The sequence below is a fragment of the Lipophrys pholis genome, assembly GCF_963383615.2.
Source record: "Lipophrys pholis genome assembly, chromosome: 8".
NCBI lineage: Eukaryota > Metazoa > Chordata > Actinopteri > Blenniiformes > Blenniidae > Lipophrys > Lipophrys pholis.
The window spans coordinates 15,821,194-15,838,673 of record NC_137630.1 but is presented as its reverse complement, the minus strand read 5'-3'; the positions used below and the strand labels follow the sequence as shown (position 1 = coordinate 15,838,673).

General features: G+C 42.0%; 1 protein-coding gene across 1 annotated transcript in view; it reads right to left on the bottom strand.

Annotated features, from left to right (window-relative positions):
* The window catches only part of plxna2 (plexin A2), a gene marked incomplete at both ends in the record, with an annotated part of 161,101 nt that overhangs the window by 3,999 nt on the left and 139,622 nt on the right, over window positions 1-17,480 (bottom strand). The window contains 9 exons of the mRNA XM_080470056.1: window positions 736-886; window positions 1,180-1,392; window positions 1,530-1,699; window positions 2,560-2,750; window positions 5,404-5,503; window positions 13,413-13,516; window positions 15,794-15,953; window positions 16,630-16,776; window positions 17,186-17,252. Coding sequence (XP_080326182.1) covers window positions 736-886; window positions 1,180-1,392; window positions 1,530-1,699; window positions 2,560-2,750; window positions 5,404-5,503; window positions 13,413-13,516; window positions 15,794-15,953; window positions 16,630-16,776; window positions 17,186-17,252 — 1,303 coding nt within the window. The remainder of the gene's footprint in view (window positions 1-735; window positions 887-1,179; window positions 1,393-1,529; window positions 1,700-2,559; window positions 2,751-5,403; window positions 5,504-13,412; window positions 13,517-15,793; window positions 15,954-16,629; window positions 16,777-17,185; window positions 17,253-17,480) is intronic.

Sequence of the window (17,480 nt, the reverse complement as noted above, 5' to 3'; positions counted from 1 at the left end):
TGTACAGTGTATATATCATGTACATTGTACAAAAGAGATTGTACAATTGTGCATTTTTTTGTGTCCTTTTAACTATTTGGACACGTGTCGTGCTTGTATAGCCAGGGCTAACCCTGAACTCTAGCAGAAATGCACTAAACTGCCAATGTGCCTGTCCTGTTTTGTCACTGTGCAAACTACAATGAGCATGTGTTTTTAATAATTTTAATATAACCTTGTGAATAATATGATTAACATGAAAAAGAGAGAGTGAGACACAAAGTGAGAGCATGAAAACAGAGAAAATAAAGTAGACAGCATCAGATGAAATCAAGTTATAGGATGCCTGGTGTTTCACTCCTAATCTACGGTACTTTATCCAACGTAAAACACTTTTTCTCATTTCTTTTGGAAAGAGGTACAAAAATAGTTAGTGAAGTTCAATTATAAACAACTAAGTTATAAGTCAGAATATGTTATGTGTGTATCTTTGATCATTTGTTCAGCTGCAGAGAGAGATTAATTACATTACATCTTAACATACTTGCACTATTTGTGCCTCCTCTGGATATTTTTGTACATTTGCATGACAAACAAGCAATCGAACACAGTCAATGGATGCATTCCAAAATGAGTTTGAGTCTTTAGGAAAATGGTAACGAACAGAAATTTAAATATATGACTTTCTGACACATAATGAATCAGGATAATCAAAATTGACAGTACGTGAGTGTTGTGCATGCAGAGGACACTCACCTCCTCGCTGTATTTACTGACGTAAGAGTAGATCTCATTGAGAGCGCTGAGCATGTTGAACTCGGTGGAGTGGAGCCTGGCCTGCTCCGCTAAATAGGCGTTCATGTCCTGGTCACTAATAGCTGGCAGCCGGTTGATGTCAGCGTAGTACCTGGGGATTCAGATAAGAGGCAACATTTGGCGTCACTTGCAGAGGCTCACCGAACCAATGCGCCACTTTCACTCAGGTGTAAATCCTTTTATAGTCACAGTTTTGAGCCATAACGTCTCTGACTAACAGTGGGTGTCTGCAAGATAAGCACTCGTATCACTCTTACAGAATGCAGTTGAATTATGAGCCAATTTTCTCAAAGATTGCTATTTTTTTTTTACAGTAAGATGATAGAAAGAAGAAATGATAGAGTGGATCAGGATGGTATATAAAGTGACTGCAGTAGCTTTTACCTTTCTACCCAGCTCTTATAATTGGGGATATCTTTAGCGTAGAGCAGCTTATTGGATGGGGAATCTTTGCCCAGCCGATGCTCTGAAGTGGAGCAAGAATCCATAAATGTCTGAGCTACTACAGACAGGCAGGCGTCCGTGATGCTGCTCTTATGGATGTCGAACACAAACTGTGGATTTTTGATCACGTTCACCCAGAAACGCAACGGAAGGCTGGAAAAGAGAGAAAATAAAGGCAATAAGTTCATAACAAAACATGGACCAGGACCATAAATATACCTATGAAATGATAGAACGCTAGAGGAGATAAACTATAAGTTACACAGAATTTCAAAAGAAAAAACACTCACCAGTTGCTTTTCCATGTGTGACGTACGTCTGTGTCATGAATGCCGTGTTTGTCTGCCTGCTCATCCAGGAAGTCAAACATGTATTTGATGGCGAGCGGAAGAGTGCTTCCGCGGTGGACTGTACTGAACAACGTCTCAAAAAGATCATCCACAAATTTCTGTAGCGTACCCTGATGAGAGACGAAGAGTCCAATGGGATCAGCAATGCGTCCAACAAAGCACAACATTTAACCCCTCAAATCCCCCCTCGCTTTAAAGCAGTGGGGGAATTTTTGTAGAGTTTTTTTCTTTTCTGTAACAATGCAACCTGGCAATGAATCTTCTACTTTCAGAAAGCCTGTTGATTTTTCTTTTAAATGGTGCCAAAAAGAGAAAATGACTTTAGCGGAATGAGCAACAGAGCCGAGTGGAGCGCACAAAGACAAGACAAATCTTCATTGTCAAAGTCAAACACTGATAAAAGAACATCTTTTGTTGGAGGTAGTATGATGCCGGATAAACAAAGCTTTGGCAGATCACAAGAGGCAATTCTACATCAAGTGGAAATCACATAAGACCACATGGGGCAGCTGTGGCTCAGCTGCTAAAGTGGCGTCTTTACATTTCAAACGATAACGGCTAGATTTCCTTTCTTGCATTAAAAATATGTCTAAGTGTCCTGCAGCAGGACGCTGTTGCTCCCAGTGGCGTCTGAATGCCTCACAGGCAAACTGTTCTCATCGGTGTGCGAGTACTTGAGTGAGATAACTGGTGACAGATCATGTAAAATGCACCATACAACAAAACTGTGTTCACCGAAAGGCCTATTTATGAGGCGCCTTTATTTTTCCTCGCTTTAATGGACGCAACCCACAAGCTCTGATCTGCTGCATGGGGAATATGACATCATAACATGGAAATACAAGTTTCCAGTAGCATAGGATTACAGCCAAGAAGTGTCGTTACAACAAGGAAAAAAATCTACCAATCTCAACTTGCAGTTGTTGTGTTATATTTGTATTGAAACAAAGAATGAAGAATATTGACTTACCTTTGTAGCGAGCAGCCTCGTTAAATAGATTTCAGAGACCATTTTGCTCCCACGATCTCCTTCCTTCTGGTCTCCGTGTTCATGGTTTTTCACCAGATGCCACACCTTAACACCACTTTCCAGATCAGGTGTGATCATGGGAGCACGTGAGCGAAGACTATCTGGACTGCCAGTGTAGCGGAAGGAGGAATCTGGAAAGACAAAATAAAAATACAGATTAAAGACTGCAAAGCCAAACCCAGCTGGAAGCTAGGCTATAAAGCAAAATGCATCGATTGGAAATTTCTTCAAACAGCAATGTGACCAAAGGGATGGGAAGTTGTGAAGTACTGGTGACACTACTAAGCACGCTTTAAATGTGAATTTTACATTGACCTTCAAAAATAATATAACAGGAATTTGTCGTACGCTTGTCATGTACACAGCAGAATAATGTTTTGCAGGACAGTATACAGTATTCCTCTCTTCATTTCTCCTGATCTGCTGTTACATATTTCTCTCTGTCATGTATCATTTGATGAATATTTGCTGTTTGTCTTGCTCATCATTTATTCCCTCTACTGATATAATCCATGTCTCATGACTGCGCTTGGCACTACTTTAAAGCAGCCATAATTGGCTCCTCTCTGCAACATTGTGCCAATGCCATGTTGAAATCAACCCTGTCACACTCGCATCAATGCATCAAAAGATCCCTAATTTGTTTAGCACGGGAATCGTAATCCTTCATCCATACATCCCCTCTCTTGTCTGTGCTCTTTGTGTCCCTGCCTTCTTGCTCTTTTCTCACTTGACATAATGCAGGTTTCAGTGTCTCCTAATTAGCGAGCGTCTCCACGTGGCAGCGGGTTCTCCAGGGATTCAGGATCCCAGAGAAGATCTCCCTCACCTGGCTTCAAAGGCCGAGCTGAACAACAAAGCTTTTTTCTGCCAATAAAGGCCACTTATATCGTTCAAAAAAAGACCACACTGCCCCTCTGGAGTGGCCGCCAGGGACATGGAGGGATGAAAATGTCTACCTGTGTGCAAGGTGGATTAAAATCCAGAATCCCATCTTAATGCAGTCACTGTTTCTTCTGGCTCAACTATTCCCTCCACATCCTCTATCACATCTCCGCAGCCGAACTCAACATCTCAGAACTCCCCTAACCCTAAGCAGTGGCCCACAATCCTCCTCCTTCCTTCTGCTGTAATCCCACAGCCGCCCGGATGCAGCCAGCCAGTAGGGGAGTATGTTCAGGTCGATTTTAAAGCTAGAGGGGGTGCCGCTGGTGTAAATTGAGTCAAGATGCTAAGTGTTGAATGCGAAATTGGTATGAATCCATCAGCAGGTGTCGAGGTGCAGCTGTGCCTGCTGTGCCTGCACATGATTGATGAGGGCCAGGATCGTGCCAGAGGAGCCTCTGCTTTCTATACCATTCACACTCAATTCCAGGAAACTTGCAAAGAAAAATATATTTTCGCAGCAGCTATTAAATGACACATTAATATGAGTAATTTCAGAAATTCCACACCTCTATAAATTAATGTGAAATCTATCTGGGTATTATGAAAAATAAAAGATTGAGCATGAAAGTAATGCCAGAACAACTTGGGTAGTTATATTTCATTGCTTTGCTTCGGTCATCCATCGTCTCTCCCTTGATGGTGTTTTCTTTAAAAGAAGGTAATGTTTCTAAAGGTCATCAAAGATAATCACGAGCAGTTAATTTGAAAATGTCACTCCACTCCATTTCATGATACATATACTTAAGAAAGCAGCCTTTCCGACTTAGCATCCGCAGGTACTCGCTATTTTCAACATTTGCCAGTAAGTGTAATTGCTCGAAGGGATAAGGACGCTGTTAGTTCTTTTTCAGTGCTACGCAGTTTAAAGGCAGTGCTCACCTTCTATCCCCACAATCCTCATAATTGGCCATGCTCACTTGTCATTTTTCTGTTTGTGTGAAGTATCATTCACACTGAATAATTAGCAATCACAAGTTGTCTGCTGCTGCTGCTGCTGCTGCTGCTGCTGCTGCTGCTGCTGCTGCGTATCTGGCATTGGACCAAATCTGGCATGCAGACGCACTAACTACAAGACCATCTAAAATATTTGAGCACTGGTTTGTGCTGCAGGGTGGCGCGCTGAATAAACTGTGTGTACATGTGCAGGTGAGTGTGTGTGTCCTGCAAAGAATGTATCTTCATCAATTATTATTGCCTTCAGAAACACATGCATGCTATATCTCTTATGTTCTCCTGTTTTTTTCTCCCCATCTCTCTCTTTCTCTCTCTCTCTCTCTCTCTCTCTCTCTCTCTCTCTCTCTCTCTCTCTCTCTCTCATGTCTTTTCTCTCCTGAATCACTGAACAGAGTTTGAACTGGAACTTGAAGGCAACCTGCACACGCTACTGGAGAGAAAATAAATCTGTAAAAAAAACCTAAAAAAAAACACCACAGCAGGAAAATATAAAACAAATGCCCCAGCTTTTCACTGGCTCGAGGTGAGTGCATTTTTATATTGGAGAACTGAAATGAAGATTCTGATGCGATTTTGTTGCCACAGCAGTAATCTTTTACCTGAAATGAATCCAAGGCTGTATTTACATGGTAAACATGCAAATACAGCCTTCTATTGCTATATAACGAACAGCCTGGTTCAGAGGCCTTTCTGTGTAGAGATTGCATGTTCTCCTTGTGTGAGCGTTCTCTCGGAAAAACATGCATTTGAGTTAAGCTGATGTACCATGGGTGAGTGGTTGTTTTTACCCTAGTATTGTTCATGGTGCACTCTTGGTTTTTGCATATTGTCACCTGGGGAGTTAAACTGTGTAGAAGGTGGATAGATGGTCCACTGACTCACCGTATCTGCTGATGGAGGTGCGTGATATGCTGGCTGAGGAAGGGATGTTGTACGATGAGGTCTGCTTGGGCACCAAAGCCACAACGCAGCGATCCGACACCTACGTGAATAAACACACACACAAACACACATCAGTATACAATAGGAATGGACACAACATATATATATATATATATAAAAAATAAAACTAAAAATGATATAAGGTTTTGACAGTCCGGGTTTAAAAGCCATTACAGACAGAGTCTATTATTTACTATTACAAACTACCAGATAAATATATGTATAATATGTTCTCACGAATATTTCATACCAAGGAGAACACGATATGAGGAAACATAAACCCCAAAGTGAATAATCCCACGAGCAGCCGCGACATGTTATTCCGTCATATCTGTGCTCCCTGCTGCTCTGAACCACAACCCTGTGGCTTTTCTCCCAGCGAAGCAGAGTGCCGTGGCTGCATGATGGCTGCACTCAATATAACTGTCATTGTCATCCCCTGCTCAAACCTGGGAGACATGATGTAACTGGGATGAGATGAGAAGTGAGAAAGAGAGTGGGGAGAAAACAAGAAATAACAGGCTGCCAGGAGAGAGACTATTAAGTGAATGTCTCAACTTGTGCACACTTCACTCTCTTAAAAAAAGAAGAAAAGAAAGAAAAAAAGGGCTATGCAGGTGTAATAATAGTAATGGAGCTGCAAGGAGTCAGCTTCAAATATAAATGGCAAAAACAAGGGGTTTTGTAAAAGATGTTTTATGAATTACAAACGCACACTGGGGTTCATGCTCCCCTCCTCAGTGGTTTATATTTACAAAAAGCTCGTGGCCCCATGTGTTCTGCTCCAGTCATCACCGATAAGCTGAGAAACACTGACGTAACTCCCATCAGAAAGGATGTTAAAAAACATTTCTTTAAAAGTCATCTTTTATCAAATTAACAGTGCTGTTAATGATCCAGGAAACTGCAAATTAATTATGATAAATCTATTCACGGTTCTACATTGAAACATCCTGTTTTGGAAAGTACAAAACAGCAAATGAAAAAAAACAAAAAACAAAAACATGTGGTTCTTTACAGAAAACCGGAACAACAAACAGCTTTGTTGGCTGGCATTTACAGCTCACCCCGAGGAGGGATTTCTGCTTCAGACCCAGCAAAGGAAAACTGATGAGCCTCTAGTGGAGAAATAAACCAAAGGCAAATGCCAGGTTCCAAAAGGAATACCTCAAAGAATCTACAGACAAAAAAGAAAATGCTTATTTTCATTTTCTTTAGCAGGAATCGGCTCATTCCCATGCCTCTTGTTGCAAAATAAGCCGTTGGATACTGAGATGTGCATGCATAGATGGTGTTCTTCAGCCTCCTCTCATCCTCCCTCCCTTTTTGTCCTCACCCTCCTTCTCCAACTCTTCACAAACTAATCTCGGTTTGCTATTAGTTGGAGTTGCCATCTGGCCTCCACTGGCCAGACTGGAGAGACACTTGAAACTGGGAAAAAGATCTGATTGACTCGCCTTAAAGACATTGCTCAGGACCTTTTGCCTCTTGAAGAGAGCGAGAGAGAGAAAGAAAATGATCTCCCGAACCTCTACCCATGACCAGCATCCTTGACCTCTTTCTCGTTCTCTCTATCACCTCGCCTCTTTCTCATTTGTCTCTACTTTCCTCAACCTCATCTGTGTAGCCTCCCCTTGGATTACAATGCATGGATGGAACTCTAATACACTGATGGCATTGAATGAAGTTTCTGCCACTTTTTCCTGTGATACATTTACTCCCAGTAGCATGAAATAGCTTCTCGGCCCCCCTCCTCTCGTATTTCCCTCCATCCCTCTCTCTTTCTCTGCTTTTTATGGCCGATGGAGAGGCCAGAGCAAAGATGGGGCCTTGTGATAGTAGTAAATGATTGAAGGCGTGCAGATTCGCCCTTCAGGGATAATCCAGTGTGGGGCTGATAGTGGGCAGGTGTGATAAGGGCTGTGGGCCCTGCCTGTGATAAGACCTGCCATTAGACAGTGCAGAGTTGACCATACAGCAGTGTGGTCATCACCTATCTTTCTCCCTCAGCCTTCCCCACACAAGCTCACCGCTCTGGTCCTGGCCTGTTTCCCTGTGGTACCAGCTCATCTGGACTCGTGCCCACAGATCACGATGCTTATCTTACCTTTCGACTCTGGCCAGTAGCTCGGAAACACACAATCTGTGAATATGTGCAGTTCTTGTTAGCGGTGGTGAAATGTTAAATGAGCCGTTTTCTTTGCGAATGACTCTCTCGGGTGTCACAGGGAATGTTTTCAAGAGTTTCCCGCCAATTTGCAGGACTTAAAGCAAGTTACTGAAAATGGGTTGCAATTGCCTCTTTGAATATTTGTACTGCTACTTGATATATGTACCTGTTAAAAACCCTCCTCTTTAATCCCCTGCTGAGTCATGTGAAAAATATTGACCTAACCCCTGAAGTTAGTGATGTAACCCCTTGAGGTGTCTCTCTCCGCTCTGTTTACCACTACTATTATTGTTATTATTTCTTCTGTCTTTCTCTCCTTTTATTTGTGTTCTTTTACTATTATTATTTAATTATTATCTCTTAATTTATTTTATTTTTATTTTTTCATTTTATTTAAATTTTTTATTTTATTTTATTTAATTTTTTATTTTTTATTTTTTTTTATGTGTGTGCGTCCGTGCGAACGTGGGACGTGCTGTGTTCTGGTGGCTAATAATGGGTGGGGAGGGGGGTGGAGGGCTGGGGCTTAGGGGGATTAAACTACAGACACTTTACCTTATTTTATAGACATTGTGTCAGGCTGCCACATTCTGCTCATATCTATGTACCCTTTCTACCTCAATTCCTGTGAACTAGTTCTGCACCAACTGTAAACGTTCTTTTTTTGCTGTTGTGATGCCTACTGTCTGTCTGTTGAAAAACCTAATAAAAAGATATAAAAAAAAAAAAAAAAAAAAAAAAACCCTCCTCTTTTCCTTTGCTTTTTTTTTAACACTGTGTATGATTCTTATTTTATGTGCACACATTTCTATCCTGTGATACCTTGTATTTTTTAACAGTATCTTTTGTTTTTATTACACGTTTTTACATTTTGAGTTATTTTTCTTACTGCAGTGTTTATATATCTTAAGTACAACACTTAGATCCTATCGTTTTATTTTAAATACTTTGAATGTAAAGTTGGATTATTGAAGCGTTGCCACGTTGGTTGACCTCTTAGCATTATATGAACTACAGTAATAACTGAATCGTTCATTGAAATAAGCTGAAATGACATAAGTTAGTTGGAAAAACCACAGCGAACGTATAAAGGTCGCAATGAGCTGCTCCTCCTGAAGTTAACGGGAGTTTAGTGAAATGGTCACAGAGCTGCTCTTCACCACTGACAATAGCTTCAGATAATAGTGATGCTGGTGCCAATTGTTAGAAGACAAGCAAGACAGATATTGTATCATATGATCACAGTAACTTCAGTAATGGCAACTGCATCAGTTACTCAGTCAATAACTCATTAGTGATGAAAGTAATGGTCATAATTTATACATTAAGAAACGCCTTTGAGTCAAAAGAGAGTGTAGCTGAGCGTCTATTGTACTTTTCTTTTACAAACACTGTGGCTGTTCGTATCAGAGAAACGGCAGAATTACTCAACTTTTGGGAAACATTTTCAGATTATTTTTCTCCCCTGATAAACCATCCTATTATATTTAGCCATGGCATTAGATAAATGAACGTGAAACAATGCGCTGGTATCATTTATGTCTGGGTCTGGTGAAAATAGCCCAAAATGCCCCCAAGTGATGTCTGCAAGGTGGGTAACAGAATCTAGCTGGCAGGCTTTCCTGATGTGCCCATCGGTGTCAGCACTCGCTGTTCCTCCACCGCAGAGGAGGGGGAGGACACACAGAGGTCACAAGATAGGTGATGCAACTTTCCAAACTGACTTTACTTGTGCCTACGTGTATTGCGATTGCTGACATCTTTCAGAAGATTCGGCATCAAAGTAATGAGTCCCTATACATGAATATGGTTTACTATTACAGTGAACTGGATAAGCCAGTTTTGTGAATTAAATGTTGAACAGTTAAACATAATTAAAGTGATATATTAACAGTTTCTGAATGACAAAATCCTAAACACGTTGAATCTGACTGCAGTTTCTGATAAATTCACAAGAATCCTGAACGCTGCCCCCAGGTGACTCGCATCCGTAGACAGATTTATGTAGCAGTGACATCCCTGCTTACAGCTCGAATACCATCCAGCAGCAGCAAGGTTAATACCAACGTGTCGCAACATGGCAGAGACAGGGGAGGCAGGGAAGAAAGAAAGTGTGATGAAAAGCTTCACTCTGACAGGCAGGAAGATTAATCAACAAAGAAAGATCCAAATCAGATATTGGCCCAATAGCCCCCCAATCTCATAAATCTTTTATCTCAGCTTCTGTGTTTATCTGCATATAAGAATAATCAATGAGATGTCTATGCACACATATGCAGTGTGTGTGTGTGTGTGTGTGTGTGTGTGTGTGTGTGTGTGTGTGCGCGTGCGTGTGTGTGTTCATCCACTCTTTTATCTCTTATCTGTGCACGAAAAGAGTGTAGAAATACACAGAAATTGAGTCGCCTCACTATGAATGTAAACGTGATGAATAAATATTGGGAACTCATTTTAAAAAATGTCCTTTTTTTAAATTCTAGTGTGGTGGGAAGCTTGAAGAGGTGTGTATTTTCATATCCAGGTTGTGTAAACCATTATTTCCCATGTGGCAGGTAAATAGCCAGGGGTTTTCTTTTTGGGTTTGCTGTGAGCCCAATGAATTTTAATGCCTCCGTCTAGTCTCTGTGTCTCTGCAATGAGAGAATTAGCAAATGCTCAAAGTGATGCTCAGATTCACTCTGCATATTTCACCCCCCCCCCCCCCCCCCCTATTTTCTCTTTACCGTTCCCATTTTTTCCCCACTTCTCTGCAAGCTTTTCCCAGCACTCTGGGGCCTAATGAGCTGTGCTTCCATGTTGTGTTACGCAGCCAGATGTGTTGTCACAGCTGCCAATGCAATACCAGAGTGTACAAAACAAAAACACACAAGCTCACACATTGGGGCCGTTGCCACCTCATCAAAACAGTAATGATGCAAAAACTGTCAATGTCGTTCCGCCATCATTTGCCCCGTCCCATCATGCTCATTCCTCCTCTGCTCTCTTCACCATGTTGCCCTGCAGCGCGTCGCTATGCACTCTGAAGCAGCGCTGCGTTGGGTTTCATGTTCTATTCAAGAACCCTCAGATCTATAATCAATAGCGGTCCTAAGATCTGCTATTGAGTGAGGGAATAAGTGAACCGGCCACACGCGTGTCGCCGTGTGTCCCGTGGCGCCCCCCTCGGCTAATGACGGCAGACAAACTGCGACACAAAGGATTGCAAAAGAACAACAACAAAAGAGCCCATTATGTTGTGGAAGTAAACATACTGAAATGCTTCATCAAGGATGAAAGAACTGCCGAGACCAAAACACGGTGCCCAGAGCACGAGACGAAGAAAGCAAGAGAGAGAAAAAAGAAAATACTGAAGCAAGAACAACTCTTACTGCAGGTCAGTGGGTAAGAGAGGAAAAGTACAAAAACATATAGGAGCCAAATGTAAGAGGGAATTTCCGAACGAAAGATCAAGGTTGAGGACGGAGAGGAAGGTAAGAAAAGAATAAAGACAAAAAGAAAAAGACGTGCAATGTGTGAAGTCCTGTTTCAAAGAAAACTTCTTTGAAAAATTCCTACAACCGATAAACGACTTCCAACTGGAGCAGCAGTTCACATTGACCCCTAAAGAGCCGAGTCGTACGACTTAATCGGATGGACTTTTTGTGGCGAGTACGCACAGTGAAAACATGAAGTGACACAATAGGAAGCACTTAGGCAGAAAGTGGGAGGCAGCTTCTCGTTCTCTCGTTTACAAGCCATGTATAGTTTGAGTTAAACATCTATCTATTCTGTTGTGCTCAAGAAAACAAGAGCTTCATGCACAGGGGCCTGATTGAGAAATGAGTTCTACCTTTTATTGTGTATTATGCTATGAACATAAGGATGTTGACAGCAGTTTTTCCTTGCTTGGAAGATGGATTAAGAAATTAGCAATAGCTTACTATATCAGTTATTACATCTATGATTTTTGTGATTTTACTTTCTTATTAGATTTGTTTATTTCTATTCAAATCGTATGACTTATATTTAACTTAAAAATTAGTTGAGTGGTTAGTGAGCATTAATATCTTATGGAGAAATAAGGTCAAGCTTGAGTTGGACATGCCACTGGTCCATCACAGAGCACACACAGAGACCCACAATAACTCATATTCACACTTACAGGCGACATGTCCAATATCGAGCCAGCTTTTGACCTAAAGTCAGAGAGGATGGATGTATGGAATTCTCAGAATTATTTAAAAAAAATTCCCTATGACCTCGGGCCCTTTGCCTCCAAGTCTGATGTAACATTTAAAAAAAAATCCAATAAAATTCTTGGAGAGTACTGGATTTATGATGTCTTTCATGTTGGAACTTCTTGTCAGACTCAGTCTTTTTCACACGTTGTTCACTTAAGCTACCACAGAGCTGCCTCTGCTTGAAACACGGGCAAAATGCAGATGAGCCAGTGTTCTGGTTTGGCCATGCTTGGTGTTAATGCTTCATTTGGCATCCTTAACATCCATTTATCTTTTTTCCCTCAGCGTTAATAAAAAAAAGAAGCAATTATTGTTCAGGTCTTTAATCATTAATGTGATTGGCACGATTCTCGTTAACAACTTTCTGTCAACTTTACTTTTGTTGCTGTTGTTATGAATAAAATAATAATCGTGAGTCATATCAGAGAGCTTTCACAAACACCCACGTGCAGAATCAGACCCGAACCCAAAATCAGTAATGATGCATCCCTGTTTAGAATATTTACTAGAAAGAAAAATTAATTGCTACAAAGTAAGTCAGTAAGGGTAATATCTTTTTTTTTTCCTCTTCACTTTATTACTTTAGACTTTACAGGTAGTCAATTTGATGTAAGTCAATTTATTTGAGGGGTTGGACACTTCCTGACCTACACGTCATAGAATAGTCTGTCAATCTGCATTACACATCTTTTTTTAAACCACGTGGGCGGACAGTTCTTCAAAACCTGTCCTCTTAAACAGGCAGGTTAGAATCTGATCTCATGCAGTTTTTCAGCAGATGGTCCACCTTGGTTGACTAATGAGAGCTGGCTGAGCATGCATTGCGAAGGATTCCTGACCCGCTGAGACGTCGGCGTTCACATTCTCCCTTTTCTGGTTTCATTCGTCTTTATTATTTCTCTCTGCCATCCACTGACCCTATCCTGGTCCTCTCTCTTTCATTTAGAACTTTGAAATTCACACAGTCTCCTAAAAAGTACAGAAATCCCCACGTTCTCAGTTTTCCTGTATTTTTAGCGTTGCACTTTTCTCCCTGTAAAACGGGGTGACAGATGAGCCGAAGGGCCCTCAAATTGTGGGGTGTGAATGGAGATCCTACATTTGGCGAGATGGAAGCAGGGAGTCACAGTGGGACTAATTGTTGCTAGCATATAAGTCAATGGACCAGAGAGGGCGACAAGAGAGAGAGAGAGAGAAAGAGAGCAAAGGAGAGCGACGCTTTCCTCCCGACTGGAGATGTTTCATCTCCCCGGGGAGGAGGGAGAAGTGTCGGCTGAGCTGCTGAGAGTTCATCTCTCCTGCCACCTGTACAATAATTGTCCTCTATTCTGTGAGTCACTTGGATTACGCCAGGCACGGGCATGCAAATGAGGAGCCGAAAATTGGCTGCCTAAAAGCCAAGAGCAGGAAACATCAAAGTTTGCCCAGGTATGTGGTGTAATTTCCATAATAAAAGCCAGGGCAGAAATTGAACTAAAATGAGACATTTTCTTGATTCAAAAAAAGCTAAGTTTGAGATGTAATTAAGGAAAACATTTGAGAAAAACACGTGTATTTACCTGGTAGTGCATGAGGGTGTTGAGTCTTTTCCAGTCATTTTCAATCTTGGTGGTGATGTCCTCGTCCTGCAAAACCACCCGAGCCATTCGCCCCTGGCGCCACTCTAATCACAAACACATACAAAAAAACCCACACAGTAAATAATAGCACAACAAAACAATGAATAGCAGGGAGACACAATAGAAACCGTTTTCATTTGTTTCTGTGGGAGGGTTTGATGCCGTGTGTTCCAGAAGCATCCGGTCTGGCCCGCAGGAGGATTTTGCATGATGTAAAAATAACAAGGCGACATTAAGTGCAATGTTTCAATGATAGCCGCTCCTAATTGTCCATTGGGAGGGACACCGCACAACACGAAAACCTGGAACTGCTCAGCAGATGGCAGCAAATCACGCAGTGATACGGGAAAATAATTTAGCTCGAGTGAAGAGCCATCATACGAAAGTGAGTTTGTAAAGACATGCTAATAGCTGTAGAAAGCTGTGAAACAACCGAATTATGACAACGTCAGGATTCGTTTTCCAAGAAATTCCATGTGGTTTGTATGAGATTTAGTTAGGTTGCTGAATGTTAACATTTTCAGATTGCACTCTCACGTCTTCAAACGTAAACTATGAAAAAACCAAACAGAAAGTGTCATTAAAGGCTGTTGTTTCTTTTTTTTTCTTCTCTTTTTTTTCTGGTCCGTCCCTGTTGACATCTAACCAGGCTGCATGTGACAACTTTACTCTAATTAGTTTGACACCCCCGAATAAAATAAACACGTTAAAGGTTTCTGCACAGAAGACATATAATAATAACAAAAACATTTTTTAGGTCTTCCAAACCTCATGTGCTTGACGAAATGTCATTGTTAAAGCCCCAATGAGATAACTCTCCACCCGCGCAAATGAACGCATAGCTATAGGCCTGTGTACTCTTTTCACCGTCCTGGATTGACGCGTATCTTAATTAAACATTACACATGAACAATTGGCAGATGTATATGCAGGAAGACTGCACGCTTTAATTGGTACTTGTGTCACATACACAGCAGTTGGCCTGTCCGGGTCAAATAAAGCAAAGCGAGAGCAGAAAATACATGCTGAAAAAAAAAATATATATATAAAAAAAAAACCTGAAATGAGAAAATCACCTCCTTTCAAAAGACAAAAAAAAAAAAGCCAGGAAGATGTGGGAGCAGGTATCGGCTATAAGCAGTGCTGGCAGAGACAGAAGTGTCTGACGGGTCATTGTAGGGTAATGAAATGATAATAAGCGTCCTGACAGGGAAGTGGATCGGCATTGTGAGCCTCATGCTGGGAGTGATCATTGATTTTCTCCTTGTTGACTGCGTTTTATTACTTTGTGCCTCTGCCAGGTGACCATGTAATATCTAAGATCCTCCTGAAATCATGCAACCTACACTCAAATATGCAAAAAAATATAAAAAAAACTACACAGGATGTCACACAGGCATCCCTTCATCCTGCGGGCCCTGCACCTATTCTTTGCAACCTCTGAGCAAATTTTCAAAATCGAACACGCCATTGGGTTTTGAGGTAGTGACGTCTTTAGATGGAAATTTTCTGTGATCACAGGTATCAAACTGAATTTTCACTGAATTAGTAGGAGTAACTGACATTTCTATGTGGCAGATGTGCTCAGCTAAAATGTGGGTCCCACTAAGGAAGATGACATTTTTTTCTGTGAAAGTTGCCTATTTCCAGCCACAATGTTGCGGGATGGATTTTTCAGGTGACCAAATGAACATCAGTATCCTCTTAAATTTTTTGAAAAACCTTCACACAAATATCAAGAAAATATCATTAAGAATTCAAACATGTATCCTAGGTGGGCACATTGCTGAAGGGTGGGTTTGCAGCTAGTGAAATCTCAGCAAATTGACCGTGTGATGTGACAAAAATGAGGGATGGGACATTGGTATGGGACAGGCAGGGATGGAAGCGACAGACTGTGTGGGAGTGGAGCCGGGTGTCAGACTTTTGAGCCAGTCTGTCAGCTATTACCAGTGTAGCTACTCAGCCACATCACAGATGCAAAACAAACGTATGCACACATACAGAAAAGCCCCCTTTTTTTTCTATCTTAATCTGCTGTGTGTTATTGGCACTACCAGGCAGTGGAAGCAGCCAGACGGAGGGATGCGCCACACACTGTCACTCAGTTTGATAGAAGGGCCTGGCAGCAGCTCGCTGGAGCTGGTTGACTGGCCGAGCTGCAGGAACACAGCTTTTATCACATTAATGCACTGATAATCTGTACACATGGCTCCATTTTCTTCCACTGATACATTAATCTCTGGTCGCGAGGAACTTTACACCTGCCAGCTGCGTTTGCGTGTGTTTTTGTGCATGTGTGTGTGGGTGTGTTTTCATACCAAGATCCATGTCGACAGCGCGCGGCCGTTGAGAATAGGGCATGTTCTTGTAAACAGCATCGAGTATCTTCTCCTTCACTTGGGTGATGGTGTCACAGTTCAGCACCTTCACTGGAATCTCTGGGCTGTTTTCATTGTCTGGATTCACACAATTCAGGATCTGGATGGTAAATATTGGGAGAACAGCGGGGAGAAAGTGTAAAATGTCACAGGGGGACCTGAAGCAGTGGGAGAAAACACGTAAGGTGTCCTGTACTGCCTGACTTCAGTCCAGCTTGAGGCTTTGCCCTCATTAGAGTCTCCTTGGAGCATGGCAGGAGCTTTAAAAAACCATTTCCGCTCTTGCTGGCATCCTGAAATCTAATTTCACACCTTCAGTGGGACACCAATTTCCAGCTCTGCCGGGGTATTAGCACGTAATGAGCCAAATTCCCAGTCAGAGCAATCAGAGCATTGTCATGTCACATGCTGGCTGTGTGAGTGTGTGCGTATATGTGTGTGCGTGCGTGTGTGTGTGTGTGAAGAGGGGTGTGTTTACTCTGTCCCAATCTTTGTAGCCTCCTACCTTGATGTTGGACAAACACTCGGGCCTGTGGGTTCATTAGGTAATTTTCTTCCCACAATGCAAGGAACAAACAGAGCTATTGTCATGGTGAAAATGTTTTGTAAACAAGAGCGTTTATCTGGTTTACTTTTAAAAAGAGAATGTTTGCGTCTCAGCTCGGAGGCATTTTAAACTGGAAAAAGCCATTTTTTGAGTCTAATGCAACCTGTGCTTGTGTATATCCTTGAGCCTATGTGCAAACTTCTGGCTTGCCTGGTGGAGTGTGACGTACCAGGGTTTTGTACTCGATCTGCTGGCGGATAAGTTTGTCTTCACTCAGGGAATAACGCGCCTCTCCCGTGATGGCGTCGATGGGGCCCTTTTCCATCTGCTGCTTGATGGCGCAGTACAGCATGAACAGAGGCTCCCCAGCACACTCCTGTGAACACACACACACACACACACGCACACACACACACACGCACACGCACACACACACCCGTTAATTCACACCTGAGAGAGCATCGCTGCATAAACACAAAACTTCCCTCCACAGAAAACCTCTCACAATCCCAGGTTTAATTCAGAAGCTAAATTACAAACATCAAAAAGTAATTCAATTGATATTAGTGTCTGCACACTGCGCGCATATACACACACACACACACACACACACACACACACACACACACACACACACACACACACACACACACACACACACACACACACACACACACACACACACACACACACACACACACACACACACACACACACACACACACACACACACACACACACACACACACACACACACACACACACACGCTGTTTGGTGCACTCACCTTGAGGAACTTGTGAAGGAGGAAGGCGAACCAGTTTGTAAGCATCTTCTCTGCAACAGACTCCGTTCTGAAATTACATTTTAAAAAACAGGAGAGAAAAAAAATTAACTTTCCTGTTTCCTTTGATACTTTGAAACTTTTAGATAATGAAAGTTTTCCATAATTCATGAGGTTATGGGGAACACTTCGGGGAGGTTATCTTGACATCCTGGGTGTGCGCATCCTGCCTTTGCTTGTGCATGTGTGCTGCCTGCAACACTGGTCATAGTCAGTGAACACAGCAGAGGGCATCTGT